Source organism: Tyto alba, unplaced genomic scaffold (assembly GCF_018691265.1).
Source record: "Tyto alba isolate M040663 unplaced genomic scaffold, T.alba_DEE_v4.0 Super-Scaffold_27, whole genome shotgun sequence".
NCBI lineage: Eukaryota > Metazoa > Chordata > Aves > Strigiformes > Tytonidae > Tyto > Tyto alba.
This window is the reverse complement of record NW_024881301.1, coordinates 33,316,882-33,335,969: the sequence shown is the minus strand read 5'-3', so window position 1 is coordinate 33,335,969 and position 19,088 is coordinate 33,316,882. Positions and strand designations below refer to the sequence as shown.

Genomic DNA, 19,088 nt, shown 5'->3' with positions numbered 1-19,088 from the left:
GTCTCTGGCTCAAGCCATCCAAGTGATTGCCTACAATTTTATGGATCTGCTCATCTCAGTTCTCTGCTTAAACTGATGAACGTCATGTGTTTGGTAGGAAATTGCCTGTATGTGAACTCTAACGCTGCCATGCATGCAAAGGAACTTGCTCTCTTTCATAAGAATTGGGTGTCATTGTACTGATAATGGGATAAATGCATTCATGGATAATTTGCTTGGAACAGCAGAATAACTTGCACTGGGTGATTTCTGCATTTGTTCCATGTAGCCCAGGTAAGGGCTAGTTCAGTGGGAGTGGAAAGCACTTTGGAAATCAGAGGTGTGTCAGGGAAGGGCTGGAGTGTAGGTCCTACTAGCTGGAACTATGACTAGAGTAAGGCTGGCAGAGAGAGACCTGGGTGCTGAGTACCCACTTGGAACTCCTCTTAGGAGAAGTCCTAGGGTGATCAATTTACTGCTTGCAAGTAATTTGGAGCTCTTCTCTGAATTGTACCTGAGATACATTATCTGAGGCTCACTCTGCACTATAAGTTTGTGTTTTTTTTTTTTTTTATTAAGTTCCGGGATGTACTTGCAAAGTTAGGAAGCAGCGGAAAGGGCATGAATAAAATTTGTTAGTGGTTTTAGTCTCCAGACCAAAAGATAGAGAAGCTAACTGGAAGAGAGGTTCATGGGTAGAAGGACCTCAAAAATGTCACAGCTGCTGGTAGTGTCTTGCTGAAAGGTAACACCTCAAGCTTCTGGCAAAAGTTCTTTCTAAACTTAAAATTGTTTGTGAAAGGAGCAAAAAACTTCTTCATTCACAGATGTGCTGGTTTTGGCCGCACAGAGTTAATTTTCTTTCTAGTAGTTAGTATGGGGCTATGTTTTGGATTTGTGCTGGAAACAGTGTCATAGTACAGAGACACGTTAGCAATGCTTTTTATTCTCCTCACCCCACCCTACTAGCGAGCGGGCTGGGGGGGCACAAGGAGTTGGGAGGGGACACAGCCGGGACAGCTGACCCCCCCTGACCCCAGGGATGTCCCACACCGTACGGCGTCATGCTCAGCACCTACAGCTGGGGGAAGGAGGAGGAGGAAGGGGGGGACGTTCGGAGGGATGGTGTTTCCCTTCCCCAGTCACTGTTACGCGGGATGGAGCCCGGCTGTCCTGGGGAGGGATGAGCCCCTGCCTGCCCCTGGGGAGTGGGGGATGAATCCCGTGTTTTGTTTTGCCTGTGTGCGTGGCTTCTGCTTTCCCTGTGAAACGGTCTTTATCTCAACCCATGAGTTTTCTTACTTTTACCCTTCTGATTCTCTCTCCCATCTCACCAGGGAAGAGTGAGCAAGCAGCTGTGTGGGGCTTAGTTGCCAGCCATGGCTAAACCACAACAGTCATTTTTGGTGCCCAGTGTGGGGTGTGTGATTGGGCTTGAGATGACGACAGACTTGGTTGGAATGTGCTAAATTGAATTTAGAGCTGTTACTGCTGTTTATCTATTAACTGTCAGGTTCCTGTACTTGCCATGAGGCTTGCTTGCCTTACTGTATATCAGAGTCTAGTGCTTGTTGGTGGCTGCTTTTTGCTTTTGCTGCTTGCTGTAATGCTTATCATTTTGCTCTGTGTTCTGACAGTCTCAGCACATTCTCATCCTAAATGCAAAACACAGCACTATACCAGGTACTGGGAAACTAAATAAGCCAATACTTTAAGTCATTATATAATTTTTTATTTATCATTTGATTTATATAATTTTATATATTTTTGTATAAAGCACATTTATATCTTCTCATAATATTTATATTTAATTATATATATTATTACATAAAATACAAACTATAAATACTATATATAAATATAAAATTTCTATATTTTATATATAAAATATATATTTAAAAGGATAACTCTATCTTCTCATTACTCTCATCCATAAAAATTTCTGTTTCTTTGGACTAGCATTCCAATTTGGCTTGCCTTTGTTTAAAAAGAAAAAAAATATCCCACTGCCAGATTTCTCAGTTGTAATGAGTCAATAAAATTACATGTTAATATATTTATGGGGCTGGTGATTGACTGTGCTCATGTTTGGAAAGTAGTGCAAACCTTTCCTCCTGTGACATAGAAAGGAAGTCAACTTGATCGGTGTCGTATGGTCGTCTTAGTTTGCTGAGTTGGTTACCTAACAGTTAGAAAAATGCTGGGTATCTACTTGCATTGAGTACCTTGAATTACGTTTAGACTAGACTGCTGCCCTGAATCATTTTGCAAAGATATCTGCTTTGCTTAACTGACTGAGGGAATTAGGAGGATTAACTAGCTATGCCTGTTAACGTTATGTAAATATTATTTGCCTGAAACAGGATGGTATATATGGAGTAGTTCAAACAGAATTTTCATATGCTTATGGGTATAAAACAATGATTCAAGCAATGTTGTTATAAGTGTTTTTTCTACTAGAAATAAAATATAGTGACTATTTTATGACTCTATGGAGGTGTATGTGGACATGCACGCAACTTCATAATTGTTTTAGGTCACTTTTTAAAACGGCAAATAGGCCAAATTCTTAGCAAATATTAACTGGCATAGTATTTCTGATTCCACTGGAGTTTATGTCAGTTTGGAGCATCTGAACGTCTACTCCAGGCTTTGGTAAATCGCAACAAGGTTTAATTTAATTTGTTGTTTTCTATACACACACACACACGTTTAGATTCAGCAACTGTCTTGATCTGCTGCTCTTCCTCATATAGATCCAGCACCTCCACGTTGGAAGGGCCCTTGCATTGAAGGAGCCACCATTGGTGTTGTGCTGCTGTCCCTCACCAAAGAGCACAGGGATGGCCAGAAGGCTGCTGTTAAAGATCTCAGCCTCACTTTCCACAGAGGTCAGATAACAGCGCTCTTGGGACCTAATGGAGCTGGCAAGACAACAGTTATGTAAGTCTGCCATTTAATGCTATTACACTCCCTTCTGATCTCTGCAGTGCTTTCTCACTCCAAAATGTTTGTGAACTCTTTCCTATGTCTTTTTTTTTTTTTTTTCCCCCAAAATATATATTTAATAAGTTCCCCAAAGCACATGGAAAGTTAAAGCTATATATTTATGACAAAAGCAATGTAATGAGTAGAGAACTGTATCCTCTGTGCCACTGAAACCATGATGTAGTTGTTCAGGAGAAGCTTAAGTAGCAGCTGGGCGTGTGTAGTTGTGGAGTTGAACACATCTCAGGAAACTGTTCTTTTCTGGCATTCCATGTGTATTCCCATTATGTGGAGAGTATGGAGTTTTATGGGGTTTTGTGCTTTGTTCCTAGAGTTTGCAAGGGACTTCTTTCTTGGCAGAAAGCAACAAAATGAGCGAAAATAACAAAATGAAAATTACATTTAAAAATGTCTCAATTAAGAAGTCTACGTATTTCTACCTTTATGTTAACTATGATCAGCTTTAATAAAACCAGTGATGAAGGTTAGGAATCACTCCACAGCTAGAATACACACATATAAAAGGAAACAATTATCTTTTAGATTTAATTGGGAAAAAATTGATTTTGTTCCATAAGGAAAGAAAGGATTGTTGAAATTTTGTCTTTTTTTTTCTTTTTTTTTTTAAAAAAAAGCCCAAAACATTAACAGTGTTCCTAAAGAAATGTTCAGCTGAATTCGTGTTGCTATAAGTATGCTAGGACATGCTTCAGGAAAGCACAGTGTGAGCTGTGGAATACAGTTATTACACATGATCTTGCTGAATGTTTTTTGTTTATCTGGTTGTTTTGTTTTTTTTTTTTTTCTTCTATCAGATCACTGTTGACTGGTCTGTATCCACCGAGCTCTGGAACCATTATTATTAATGGAAAGGACATACGTACTGATCTGGCTTCCATCAGGACAGAGCTCGGTGTTTGCCCACAGTATGATGTCCTGTTCAACATACTAACGGTGCGAGAACATCTACTGCTTTATGGATCAGTGAAGGCACCTGGCTGGACAAATGAACAGTTGAATCAGCATGTCAATGGGTAAATTTTCCTTTAATTTTTGAAATCTGTCAAATAAATTAGTAGTTTCTATCACAAGCCGCTCAAACAAGAAAGTGCTAAAGCAAAATTACAAGTAGAAGCAAACAGAAACTGTGAGTTTTCCATGAGTTTTTATCACACTTCATGTTATATAATCATGCCTTGAAAATAGATTTCCTAGTTTCTAACATTTATTTGAAGTTATTTGTAGTAAAACTGTCAATGATTAAAAAGCTGGTGTACAGAACCAACAAATAATCATGTTTTGACTGCAGTGGAGATGGTTAGCCTGGTAGCAGCTGTAGTGGTTCATGCCTCATGCTGCCTGCCTTACCTCCCTCCTCGCTGAAGAAACAGACAGAAATTTGACTGTTGTGTGTTCACCCTGAGTTTTCAGATAAGTCAACACTGACTTTATGTATTTATTTTCCTGTATTCCTTCACCTGCAGTAGAAGGAAGATTTGAAAACCAGAAAAGGCAGGTAAAGGCAGTGCTTTTTACAATCTTTTAAAATAAGCCATCATGTTTTTCCTTTGTCAAATTCAGACTTTATATGTGTTTAATAAGTGAAGGGCTTTAAAAACAAACAATCCAGTAGGAGAAACAAGCAAGAGCTCTGACATGACCTCAGAGGATTTGCAACTTGTCATGTTGAGAATGTTAGCTAGTGTTTTTAGGCTGCTACTTTTATGATATAAGACTAGATCTTCATTTTTGCATTATGCATATTAAACTATTTAGTAAATCGTACAAGGTGAGATCTTGTTCACTTATAGCAAACTGCATTTTCTGAACATTAGGAATAAAACGTACGCTCTTCTAATAGTGTGACAGTGTAAATAATTTCTGTTTACCTTCTGATTCATGCTAGACTGTGTGGAGGGCTGGGCACTTCCACACATCAATAGAAATAAATGCCAAGTTGATGGCACTTCTTAAGTGTACAACTAGGCCTGTAGAGACTATTTGTCGTAAAGTGCCTTTTCTTTTTAGTTGCTGTCACAAATCCTGTTACTTTAAAATGTTGATCTGAAAAATCTCTGGTGTGGGACACTGCATTCTCTAGAAAGAATGGAAACAACTCTCTAGAACAACAAAGAGAAAAGAAACCTAATGGTTAGTTAAAATTTATGCAAAATAATATCCTGTACTTTATTGTACTTAGACTGCTGAATTGTAATTTCAGCAGCAGTCTGTCATACTAATAGCACAGAAGAATACTTACAACTCTTAGCAACTCTTAGCAGGCTTTGCTACTAAGAAAAATTTAATGTTTTTTAAAGGCAATGAATGCTTTAAAATACTTCAGAGAAATAAGAAAAGCAACAAAACAATGAAACAAAATTTGCTTTTTATTAAGCAAAAAAAAAGATGGATACAGCTATACAACAATTATAGAATCCTATTTTCTTGAAAATTAAAAATTCTCTCAGGGTAAATGCTATGATTTACAGACTGCATATTCACTCAAATGATTCAGGATATTAGTTTAGGACTGTTTAGCCTCTTATGTCTTTCTTGCCAAGCTTGATAGCAACTGAAAGCTTTTAGGTCAATAACTAGATGTTCAATGTGATGAAAAATAAATTGATGGTCTTTCAGTGCTGTCTTTATTGAGGATGTTTTCACACACTGCTCAGATAGAAGTTCATCAGAGGGCAAGGGTTGAATAGGCAATGTTTGTAAGGTATCTCCCAGTCCTCAACTCAGGAATTGGATTAGGTTGGATTTGGTAGTACTATTCTAAAAAAATAGACAAGAGTGTTACCTTATTTACTTCAAATGACTACACATATTCTAAAAACTCAGGTACTTTTTAAGGTTCTTTACATACTTGCAAAAACTGAATCTCTGAGTTATGAAACTAACAATCTTTACCATGGTTTAAAAGGCTATAATTTAGAGTTTGCTGAAATCATTAGACAAACTATTTATTTTATTTGACTTAATTTCAAAATTGTCTGTTCTTATCCTGCACAGTACTTATCTAGAATTTGTATTTCAGGTGGTGATGAGTATTTATACTTTGTGGGTAAAGAGATACTTATTTTTCTATTCGTTTTTTTTTGTCACCAAATCGTATAATCAGTCAGAGGTAGTTGTTTTTTCACTTTCTATTTACAGTGGATTTTCAGTAATTCTGCTCTGGATGGATATGATGTGACTGGAAAAACTTTTTCAAAGTTAGTCCTGTTTCTGTGCTCCTATTTCAGAGCTCTGGAAGATATGGATTTATCCCAACACCAGTACAAACCTGTTAGAGCCCTTTCTGGGGGAATGAAAAGGAGGCTGTCAATTGCCATCTCCTTTATTGGAAATTCAAAAACGGTTGTTCTAGATGAGCCTACCAGTGGAGTAGATCCATGTTCTCGTCGTAGCATCTGGGATGTTCTTCTGAAGTACAAAGCTGGTACAAGTTTACACCCATAATTTGCTGCTTATTTTCCTTTCTGGAATTCTGTTTTGATAAATTTAAACAGGATAGTCAGAATATTAGTATTGCTATTAACTAACACATTAGTTTCAGACATAATATTTAATCAAAATTAGAAGACTTTAAAGCAGCCAAGTGAGATTACAAGAATTATCTGCTATCTCACAGAAAGATGTCCAAACTAACAGAAGATTGAGTTTAGTTCTGAGTCCTGTCCTGAAGTTTCTCTTCTCACCTTTTTATTTTTTGTTAGCTTCTCAAAACTATTTTCTTATTTTCATTTCCCATTTTGCACATATTTGTATATAGATGCATATATACTTCTAATTAAAATAGATTAATCGGTCAGACTGCTACATTAATTTTTGAAGTGCCATAAGGTTCAAATCTGTGGGAAGCAATATCTTCAGCTAGTGAGCACTCAGCTGTAATAACTTGCAGGGAATGATCCATTGAAACAAACACTGCAGTTATGTGGTTTTAAGGAATCTCTAAAGCTCTTAAAACATCCTGAAGTTGTAACGGCTTAATACTGCTTACTATGTATAATACAAGGCAAAGCAAGTTTAGACGTGAATCTAACTCAGACTGTAAATCTGAACACAGGTTTTGTTTGTGTCTTGCAGTTATGTTTTGAAGGGATCTGAAATGTGTGCCCTTAAGGTTAAAGGACCCTTGTGAAAGCAAGATGTGTTTCTTTAGAAACCAAGTTATGTAGACATGTACCAATCTTTCTGATGCAGGTTGCACACTAATCTTTACCACTCACCATCTTGATGAGGCAGAGGTGCTCAGCGATCGCATTGCCATCCTTCAGCATGGCCAGCTGAGGTGCTGTGGTTCTCCCTCTTATCTGAGAGAAACATATGGCCAGGGACACAGTCTAACACTCATAAAAAAGGTATACTAAAAATGTACTGTACAGAACTTAACAGCGTCTGCCAAGTAATAGCTGTACGTCCCTGCCAGGAAGTAATATGTGATATAGGTTATTAGACAACCAGCAAAACATGTTTTTATCAGCTTTCTTGGTTGTTTTGTGTGGGTGGTATTATTATTATTACTACTATTATTATTATTTAAAAGAATACAGTGACATCTTTGAAAATTATGAATTTCAATATTTAGCTGAAAAGGGCTTTGTCTCACTGTTCTTTATTCCTGGGAAGTAGTCTTTGTGTCCCAGATTTGACACAGTTTCATTAGTGGAAATTTTTTTGTATGAATTCTACTATCAAGTCCCATGCTTCTGGTAACATTTAATTGTTTGTGCACTATTATCTTTCCTTCCTTATAGCCCTCTGTGTTTGAAATCCAGGATCCTAAGCATATCGCTCAGGTCACATCTCTGGTACAGACCCACATCCCAGAAGCCTTCTTGAAAGAGAACAGTGGGACTGAGCTGACCTATGTGATTCCAGAAAGGGCAGATAAGACCTCCTTTAAAGGCCTTTTTCAGGCTTTAGATCAAAGCCTTCATCATCTGCATGTGACTGGCTATGGCATTTCTGACACCACCTTGGAAGAGGTATATTTAGTATTTCTGTGTAATGTCATTTCCTTGGTTAAAGAATCCTATATTAGCTTCCAGCTGTTCTTGATTGTATCTTTCATATTGCACAATTTCTTGGGAGAAACATGCTTTCTAAAAAAAAAAAAATAATAAACTACCACTAATTCAGGCAAAATGTATACTTTGTAGTTTTGCTGTACTGTTAATTTCAGAACACACTCTTGCTGATTTACATAGTTATAAAGCTTAGGACTTAGCAAAACTGTGGTGGAATCTCTAAAGATTTTTTGTGTATAATTAGAGAGAGAGAGAGGCTTACATATATATGTACATGAACATAAATACATAGTAAAATATATATACATATATGCTTATGTATATATATACACACCAAACAGACCAGAGAAAGAGACACGGTTATGTTTCTTCATCACTTCTGAATTTAGCTCTGTATAAATAGCCATAGCAATGAGAAGTTATTTTTCTTGGACTGTTTTTATCCTGACTATAACTTCTAAATATCAAGATTCCCTAAGCCACCACTGTTCAAGATCTGTATTATAGATCCTTTTGAAAATACAATTTTTTCTACTTTTTCAAGTGATAATAAAAGACTAATGTCAGTCTTTTTTGATGCACAAAACACATCTATTTTTATTTGATGGTACAATTCATTCAGTGTCACTTTGTGAAACTGATTTCTCCAGTGATTACCTAGTGTTAAAGACAGACAAGGTTGGACTGTTTTTTAACAGAAAATTTGATACATTAGAAAAAAATGCCACAAAAATAATGAAATGCAGATTCCTGTAGCATTGTTTTTTATATATATAGCAATAAATACTTAGTGTAGAAAAGGCATGTATCCCTTCTCCCTCGGTTCCCTGGAAATTTATGAGATGATATGATATAGTACTGTGGTTAACAAGAACACAAGATGCCTCAGAGAAGATTCTTGTCTTTACTTGTGTTATGAAGATGATACACTTTAAGGCCTGTAAGACATCACTTATGCATTATACTTTTGCTGTGTGAGCTATACATATGGGAATTAATGTGGTCAGATATTTGAAACTGCATCAGCAGTTCTGGGTTTGTTTTGGAAGTTTAGAATTGTTCATCTTATATAATCTGTGGAAAAAATATAAATAGAACCCCAATAATGCAAGTAAACCTAAGATGACAATTGTTCATTAAATTTATTGAACCAATACACCACCATGTGGAGCTGCTGTATCCTGAAGTGGTCCACCAGGATACATCTTTAAGACTATATTGATAAGCTACATAGGTTTTTAGGACCTTGCACAAGCATAAAGGATCTGGTTTTGCACATTTGTTTTTAAAGTGCAGTCCAAAGAATGACCTACCAACAAGTATGTGGTTTCCTTTGAAGTTAAGCTCTATACAATTGAGCTATTTCTAAATTAAAAAAAACCCAAAGCACCTCTTCAGTGTTTCTCTTTTAAATGACTACAGTACATAAAGCTGGTGTGGCAAGCATTCATTTCCTATGGTAATGGGGGAAATAAATCATACAAGTTTAATAAATATTTTATGTAATGTTATAAAGTGAATTATAGTCCTACTATACAATTCTACGAGGCAAGTCAAAAGCTTATTGAAAGATTGTTATTTTCTTTCAAATTGTATAGGGTGATTAACATGCTATAAGAAAGAATACAGTTCACTGCCAAACTTTATAGATTCTGAAGTAATGTATACATTGAGAACTTTTTTTAATTATGTCCCTGTGGAATATCATAGGACTTTGCAGAACTGGCATTTGTAAAGTAAATATGAAGTTTTCAGGGAATATGAGGAAGCTTCCTCAGTGTGTTGCATCTGTTATTCAGTTGAGAGCTTGGTTTTGATTGTTTTCCACAGGGAAGGTTAAAAAAAAAATAAAGCTTTAAAGGTGTTTTTAGATATTGATGTATCATTCTTCATCTTGAAGACTTAATGCATTAATTTGGGGTGATTTCTGTCATCTCTGCATCTCGTCATTAGTCGTTGTTACAACCTCAATTCTCCATTTTCTTATCAAAAGCCTCTTTGCATTGGCACCTAAATGGATAGCACATAATAGTGCTATTTAGTCTATTCAAACAATTCAATCTGGAAACAAAGAACTCTGACTTTAAAGGAAGAAATGTGTTATAATTTCCATTTTATCTTTCCTTTTTGTTCTCTCATACACTCGCCATTATTCTTTTTCAGTGAGGGACACTCGCACTCTCTAAAAATCTTACTTTTCAAGGGAAACCAGGCTTCCATTCATACTTCAGAGGAAACTTGCAGTTCTAACAAAATCAGTTCCTGACACTTTCAAATCTCACTAATACTATATTTGCTTCATTTTAGGCTTTAAATATCTTTTCCAACCATTTATATTTGTGAACTTTTTAATGCTTGCAATCCAAAGAGTTTTAGCAGAACCAAAAGGAGGATAGAAGGGTGTTAATTAAATTAAGTGTATACTGAGAGCTCTCTAGAGGATAATGTTTCACTTTCTGGCAACTCTGGAGGTTTCAAAGCTTATTTCTTTCTTGCTTTGCTTTGAGGAGAGAACAAAAACATTGAAACATGTGCAAAATAAAATGTGTTGGAATACCTGTTAGCGGAGTACTAATTTAAATTCTTTTTCTTGAAATGACCAGAGAGTTTTCCCCAAGACTTTCCAGGGAAAACTGTATATGTTCTTAAAATATTTTAGCCTTAAAACACTATGTAGCTTCTAATGAGATTCAATTTTGTTGAGAGTGCTTTAACAACATCTAGTAATGGCACTATCATATTGATCTATTTCACTGTCGTATTGCCATGTGGCTAGACATTTTTCCTAGAGGGAAAAAAGCACTTCCTATGTCTGCTGAAAGTCTGGTGGTTTGAAAGGAGCAGCCAGGGCAGTGGCTGCTTATTGCAGGTAGGGCAGTCCTCCTCAACAACCAGAAAGACTACCTGCTTTCTTCATCTCCAAGAGTGGACGAGGTGGTGCTTCAGTGCCTGGCAGGGGCAAGTGCTGGAAGTGAGCTGTGCTGCTCCTTACCTATTTTAAGCACTTTCCTCGAAAGCATACAGAGTTTTTTCCTGTGGCTTTGATCTGTGTCGTGTCTGTCTCCCTCTGTGTGTGTGTATCTAAGTTTGACAGTCAGAATCATTCCTTGTTTAGCAGTTAACCACTGACCTGCTTGCAAAAGTTCCCCAGTCAACAGTCAACAGTGAATGGTTCAAATATTGCTTTTGCATCACTCTGCTTAGTGAAACATGCCTGTAGCTTCAGAAGGCTATACTGAGCATGGACTGATGGGAAGAAAATATAAACCCAATGTGAATAGAAAATGTAGTAGGGCCCATAAATGTTGCTAAAATATCAGTCGGTGATTTTAGATGATAAAGGACTGTCTATAGGTGTTGGCTACTTTTTTTCCCCCCTCTGCTTTCTCTTTGTTTCAGCCACTTTGGTTTTCTGCACTTGTTCCTTTCAGGTGAAGATGTATTTTAGGAATTATAACTAAGGTATGACAGGGATCCCATGTTCTGCAGTGAAGCGTCAATGATACTGTGCCACTATATCAGCGAACCAGGCTTGTTTTTGTGATGCTGTCCCAAAGAAGATATCAGGAAGAAATCAGGGAGTATTTGCCTAGTACAGCTTAGAGGTAGTGCAGGAAATGTCCATTTCCTCAGGTTCCCCTTCAAAAAGCCATCTCGAAAAGTCCTCGGTCAGATATGCACTTGTTAGCCAATGTAAAAATTAAGCAGAAATTGCTAAGGCATGTAGGGAAAGGGATGCTCTGGTGAGGTCTAGAAGACACTGTCTCTTGTTGAATTTATCATCATTTAGGTATGGCAAGAACACATTGTCTCTCTGTCATGGTGTCTAATCCTGACTTTTCTGGATCTGTGCATTTTGGAGAGTATTTACTCTGCTAATAACATTGTTAGGTTAATACTACTTCTGCCCACAATATCTTGTGCAACACTAGATAAATTGTCATTTCTTCTGGATGATATGGTCCCTAATTATTCCCATACTTAATGGGATTGTTGAGAGCTACTTGGATACTATGGGGAGGACTGGGAAATGCAGGTGGCCTTCTGTCTTTATAGCTGTATTAGAATATCTGTGTCAGTGAAAGCTGCAGTAGACACAATGTGTATCAGAAAACTGTTTGGTGGCTTTGTTTCTTTTTAAAGTCATAGTTACATCCTCTCTTCAAGTGTCATAATGGGATTAAAGAAGAAAATGTCTGTGTGTAACCCCAGAAGGAATTTTGACACTGATATGAGTATGTGCTGGCAACATTTTGTAGTCTAGCCATTGTCCTAGCCAGAGAGGAGCAGTTCCTTTGTGGTTTTAGTTGGTTCAGTTTAGTTTGGTTTGCTTGACAGAATCGGTGTGCAGAGGAGCCATCAGCAAGAAGGTCCAAGGCAACAGATTAGAATGTGGCTTTGGGCAGTAAGGATCTTCCTGCAGGGTCTAATATAGAAATGTCAGGTGATATTAACTTCTTCTGGCCTTACAGTTGTTAATGGCCAAAAGTGTTCCCTGAAAGTTGTCAGGTAACAAATGCAATCAATAACCACTGTTAAATGGCAATTATATTGTCTAAGCAAAATATGGTTTATGTAACAGTCAGACCTTAGCAAGTCAAGAAATATCTTTCCACAACTATCAAGTACTTTGGATTGACTGTTTTTTATTGTCTGTTATATGAGCTCCTTGGAAATAGGGATTTTTTTATCATAGCTGATATCAGGTTCTTTTGTGGGAAGAAATAAATTGTTTCTTAATGGTTTCTAAAAGTTGCACTGTGGTTATAACCGAAGTCTTGCAGCTCAACCCAAACAGAAAAGAGAAAGAAAGAGAAGGTTTTCATCAAGAGAAAACAAAACTTGGTTATACTTTTGCTGTTCAGTTAGAGATGCTCATGGTAACTATATTTTCTGTTAATTTTTCTTTTATTTCTTTTTATCTGAAGTTCCTAGATCACTGGTTAAATTGAATGTTAATTTTATTTTTCATTTGAGCTTATAAAAATGGGGTGAGTGTTAATAACCAACTCACTATGAAAGCTGTTCTAAGCTGCTTCAAGGCTGAGGGACTGATAAATAAAATACATCTCTATGAAATTCCAAGAACTCTATGTGGACAGAACTGTGAAACAGGATTAAGCGAGAAGTAGTAGATCAAACATAAATCTATTTCTAAAAGTCTTTATACTACTTAAATATGTATATCATGATTATAGTGTTGGTGATTTCTGCTGTTCATTTAAAAAGTTATCTTTAATTCCCTTCTGATGCGTGTCCCTCCCTGCTTAGGAAGATTCAACCTTTGCAATTTTACTCTAGTGCATATTTTTAGATTGTTACTTTTAAAAAAAAGAATAATCTCAGTTTTTCCCATTGTTATTTTAGATAAGAGCCTCCTATCATCTTCTCCAAATTTGCTAATAGTTTTGCTACAAAACACACATACTTGCCCAGTCCTTGATAGTATTAGTTAGACAAGACTTTGTTAATGTTAACTGTGCCTGATGACTGTATTGTCCTTGAAATATCTTTCAAGAGAATTATCTCCCACATGCTTGCATAAATCTACGGACACTGCCCAGAGCTCTGTGGATTTTTGGTTCTGTAGGATTTTGTACATTAGAGTTAGTTGTACTGATACAACTAGCACTCTTTTGTAGCAGTTCCAGTTGTGTCCACAGATTTCTAGCTGGGTATCAGAAGAGACTTGAAGCTGTCATTATGCCCATGGTAAAAACTGCAGTAACTGAGTTTTAACATATACCACAGTTTAGGAGCATAAAATATCAATCAAGGGCAGCCAGTCCACTGAAAAATCTTAGCAGATAGTAATGTGCATGTGCCAACAATGTTTTTCAAAGGTTCTTTTTGCACCTATTAGCATTTATTCCTTTCCTCTTGTCCCCAGGGTTCCTCCACTGGAGAGCTTGACTAATTTTATAGTCATATTCCAGCAGGGTGGCTACTAATATCTGACAATCTGGATGGTTTGGGGTATATTTATAAAAAGTAGTTTATAGAAAATGGAATCTAAATTACTTTTTTCCTATTTCATGAAAGGTATTTCTGAAGCTACTGCAGGACTCAGAGAAGATGCCATATGTTCCACAGACCGCACACATGGACCATACAAATGTTGCTGAACCAGCCTGTAAGTAGAAAATTAGGTACCTTCTGAAGCAGCCAGATTTATAAAGGTCACAAATGCAAAATTAAACATGCACAAAATTCCCAAAGTTGAGAAATGCACAAGCAAATGGAGAATACAGCCTGCTACCACCTGGTAATTCTTTTTTTTGTACATGTGATGTGATCTGCCTTGGATAGGAGGTTTTTATACGCCTACTGTGGTACAGTTCTGTATCACTTCACAGTCATCTTCCCACCCTTCAACTATGTGTACAGTTACACACATGCAACTAATTACCCCTTTGACTCATACTGACAATAGATAAATATTTCTGAGATATACCACAGATAGAAAATCTGTAAGCCATTAGAAAGGTATATTCATCTCCATCCATGTGCATATGAAAAAAAAATTTTTGGAAGCTGTTGCCCCCCATAGTAGAAGATTAATTTCCCTCTGAAGTGGCATGTTATTTCAGGTACCCTTACATGTTTGTTTGTTTTAAAACAAATTCCTTCATGCTTTCTATTTTCCTGCCCTGCAAACCTGGCAGGATCCTTGTTAACATTTCTGAAACCTTAGGAAGCTCGTTCTCCTTAAAAAATTTCTTAGATGTTACTAATGTGATACATTGCAAAAGGCCAGACTCAAGTTCTTTAATGACAGTGTCCACAAAGCTCATCAATATTTTCTCATTGTTCCTGGGATTCTCATGCTTCTATAGGTACCATGTTTCTTTCTATTTGATGATTTATATCTAGATTATAGTTGTCTTCGCTAAGATATCAAACATTTTGTTCCATATCCAGTCCTTTTTGTTTTGTTTCTATAGAACACAGGCACAGAGAGGTCCTGGTTTGTGACTGAGGACCTTCATTGTTACAGTAACAGACATAATTTAAACCAAACTTGTGTTATTAAGATAAATTCAATTGGATCTTCCAGTATGAGTAATCAATGCTAAGAATTGTGGCCTAATATGAGACCTTTTCTCACAAAGTGCAAACTTGTCTAGATAACTTTTTCCAGAGGGTCTTTTTGCTGAACTATTTCAGTCCCTGCTGAATCAGTGAAGTTGTAGTTGTATAGCAAAAAGCCCTCACTGAGCAATTAAAATATCCACTCCTGTGAGTGGTGAGAACAAGATGTCCATTCAAAATACAGCCTTGAATATCCTTTTATTTTATAACAATCAGTTGTGTATTTCTTCAAGGCTAGGATATCTGAACCAATTTCTAATCAAAACTGTCTTTTCCACATTACGTTTTCACTAAAGAGTAAGATTTACTGTTCCTAAAGTAATTAAAACAGTACTGTACCTAACAACTGGATATCTTTTACTATCTTCATTTCAAAACATGTAACTTAGTATCTGTTCAAGTTATTACATTACTAAGAATCTAGTAATCAGAGACTATATTTTCCAGTCTGATAAATTATAGCAAGAAAGTGTGATGATAATGCAATTTCTTTGGAGATGAGAGTATTGGAAAATTGTCATTCATTGCAGATGACTGTCATTCATCATTAAGGACAGTTGTGAAGTGTAGGCATAAGGGATCTGGAAAATGGTCATGAAAGGTATCTATCATTGTCAAAGCTAACCAGAATACTCCATGGGCAATAGTTTGATCCGTATAATTTTGTCTTTGAAAGCAGATTCAAAGGCAGTGAAACTTTCTGTTTTCAAATGAATTTTCAAAATCCCCTAGAGCAAACAGCTGAGTTATTGAGAAGATCACAAGATGCTGTTATTTGATTTGTAAAAGAATTTGGACTAAAGAGCTGCTTTGACAAAAGCATGGATCTGAGCACAAGCAGAGGTATTGGCTATCTTTTACTGGTACTGAGCCTTTGAGGTGACAGGATTGTGTAGAAATCAAAGTGTTGTTTCTTGTCTCCCAGACCAGGAGGTCTAGTGGAACAGTGTGCATGTCTCTTCTTACATGAAACTGCAAAAAATCAGTATATGATTTAAGCTGATGACCAATGCCAAAAAACAGCAAGAGACATCACTTCGGCAAAGTATGACAGTCACTGAAGTCAGAGCTTTGATAATTTCTGGTTATGTTTTACAGTGTCTTATTGTACTCTGTCTGGCTGGAATGGAGTTAATTTTCTTCATAGCATCCCTTATAGTGATGGGTTTTGGATTTGTGACTAAAGCAGTGTTGATAAGACAGCAGTGTTTTGGCTATTGCTGAGCAGTACTTGCAGTGTCAAGGCGTTCTCTTTTTCCCATTCTGCCCCCCACTCTGTGGTGAGTAGGTTGAGGGTGAGCAAGAAGCTGAGAGGAGACATCACCTGGACAGCTGAGCCAAATTGACCAGTTATTCAATGCCATATAGTGTCATGCTCAGCAATAAAAACTGAGGGGAGGTTTTTTTAAGGAGGTAGCAATTGATACCAGACTGGCTGAGCATCAGTCTACTTGTGGGAGATGGTGAGCAATTGCCTTTGCATCACTTATTTTTGTTTGTTTGTTTGTTTTTCTTTTTTTATCCTTCACTTCTTAAACTGTCTTTATCTTGAATCATAAATTTTCTTGCTTTCTTTCTTCCTATTCTCTCCCCCATCCTGCTGGAGGAGGGGGAGTGTGAGCGAGGAGCTGTGTGGTGATTAGCTACTGGCCAGGGTTAACACACCACAATAATGGAAAATAAACTCAGAATTACTTGGGCCTTTCTAAATGCAAATATTACAGGTAAATAGCAACCCATTAATTAAATTAATTGTAACAATTTTAATATTGGTAACTTTAAAGATACAAAGCACATTGTAATTTCTAGTGGTTTAAGTTTCATTTGTGGAAGGTGTAATCATAATTTTTAGTTTTATTTCAACAAAAAAACTTGGAATAAAACTCACCTTTTGGTGAGAACAGTTAAACATTTTCTTTTTAAGTCAGGGAATGCCTATGTGTGCAACTGTAATACATGCATATATTATAATACGGACATGCATAATTATTTTATACACATCTGGGGCAGAAAATTGATTGTTACTGTTTTGTAGATGTAAACAAATCATGCAGAAAAAAAGGTTAGACTGAGCTTGGAATGACTGCATGACTAGATCATTGGAACCAAATACCCTTGAGAAAATGGAGAAGCCAACTCTATGGAATCCAATAAAATTATCATAAACTACAACAGGCAGTATATGTACACAAATGATCAGGAGAGCTGAGAGCAAGTCCTAAGGGGTGACTAGCTAACCATGGATAAAAAAAAATATTCTGAGCTTATGCAAAAGCAGGCAATAGGCTTGAGAGTGAACTCATTGGATTGTTAAGGGACAAATACTGCAGAATTAAGATATTCAGATATCTTTCTGAAGATCCAAATTAATTAATTTTGTAGCATTCTTAGAAATGTTTGGGAGATACCAACTTTGGATCTAATCTCTTCTGACAGTAAAATACAGTTGGAACCTGAGATACAGTGGAACTAAACTGTAGAAAATTCAAAATGGATAAAATTATATTTTTCACACAGTGATACATAATATTTGAAATTCATTGCCATCAAATGTTATGGAGACTAAGATTGTAGTAATATGTTTAAAAAAGCCAAAGAGTGGTTATTATTGTATATATAATATGAATTGCTATAGTAACAGAAGTGCTATTAAAGCTTATATGTCTTTGAACTTCTTGGATAAGTTAGACACTAAAAGTGCTGGAGTGGAAGCATGTTGATTCATAACTATTTTTTATGGTTGCTTAAACCTTTCTCTGAAGCAGCTGGTGTTAGCCATTTTGAAGGATACTGGGCAAAATGTTACATTGTTCCTATTAGGATATGAGACATAGCAATATACAGTACTTACAAACCACACCTGAAAGCTAATGTAATTAAGAAATTATAGCTGACAAAAAGCAGTCATCAATAGCAAAGCATCAAACTGAAGATCTTTCAGTGAATTTTCACTCAGTTTCGACTTTGCCTTTTGATTATTTTCATCAATGGTACTGAAGTAAATAAAATCTTGCTTCTGAAAAAATAAAAAGCAACTGCTGCAAGGGATTGGTAGGATGGTAATGAGTCAGACCAGTTTTAAAGAGTGAGTTAGATTGCTTGAAAAACTGAATCTATTCCAATTAAAATGTGTTTTAATTAAGCCAAATGATAGGCAAATCTATGTGATGGGGAGTAATATCCTTCAAAATACACTGACTTTGAAAGTTACCTACTGGTGAAAAAACATTTTAAGACAGTATGGTTAAGATGATTTATGTTTCAATTTAATGTACAAAAGGATGTGAAGAGGTCATTTTGACTATCAGTAGAAAATCGATGAGACTGATGCTACAATGCTATGTACAACTTTTGTGTCCATGTTTTTTAGTTAGAATATCTTTAAGGAAATTTGAGAATTTGGAAAGGGAATAAAGCTAATATTGGAGGTTGGAGGTGCAGTCTTTACAAAGTCACCATCCGGGCTCAGTTAATGTAGTTTATCAAAAAGAAAATAGAAAAGTGGTTTGCTTAAAAAGACTAATTTTTTTTTTTATGCATGGAGAATACTGTCTATTAAGGTATAGTTCTAACTTTTATATGTGCAGAAGTGATAAATGGAATAAAGGAAGAAATAGGAGAAAGCAGTAGCTGGAAGCTAAAGGCAGGCACTTTTCCTAGAGGTTGGTTAACATTTGAACTTAGTCTACCCAGCAAAGTATGTCCCCTTTCCTGGTGTGTTTGACACAAGCCTGGGGCCTTTGAAGAAAATATGCTACAGTAAAAGGTGTCAGTGATTTCTGCACATGGGTAACAGAGTGAAATTTGACGTCTGTTGATAGGTGATCAAGTGGTTTCTTCTGTTCTTAGAGACAAGACAAATTGAGTTCCCTGTAATTACAAAATAAATGTTTGTGGACTGATTATTTGTTATAATAAGTTAGAAGTTATATCACAAATTCAGTTTTTGAGTGGAACTCCCTTCTTTTATTTTTTTTGTAAAATTAATAT

General features: G+C 36.3%; 1 protein-coding gene across 1 annotated transcript in view; it reads left to right on the top strand.

The window, feature by feature from the left end:
- Positions 1-19,088, top strand: part of ABCA13 (ATP binding cassette subfamily A member 13) — a 198,826-nt gene that overhangs the window by 88,874 nt on the left and 90,864 nt on the right. Inside the window, exons 36-41 of the mRNA XM_042797875.1 lie at positions 2,736-2,922; positions 3,783-4,001; positions 6,216-6,412; positions 7,180-7,337; positions 7,734-7,964; positions 14,049-14,139. Coding sequence (XP_042653809.1) covers positions 2,736-2,922; positions 3,783-4,001; positions 6,216-6,412; positions 7,180-7,337; positions 7,734-7,964; positions 14,049-14,139 — 1,083 coding nt within the window. The remainder of the gene's footprint in view (positions 1-2,735; positions 2,923-3,782; positions 4,002-6,215; positions 6,413-7,179; positions 7,338-7,733; positions 7,965-14,048; positions 14,140-19,088) is intronic.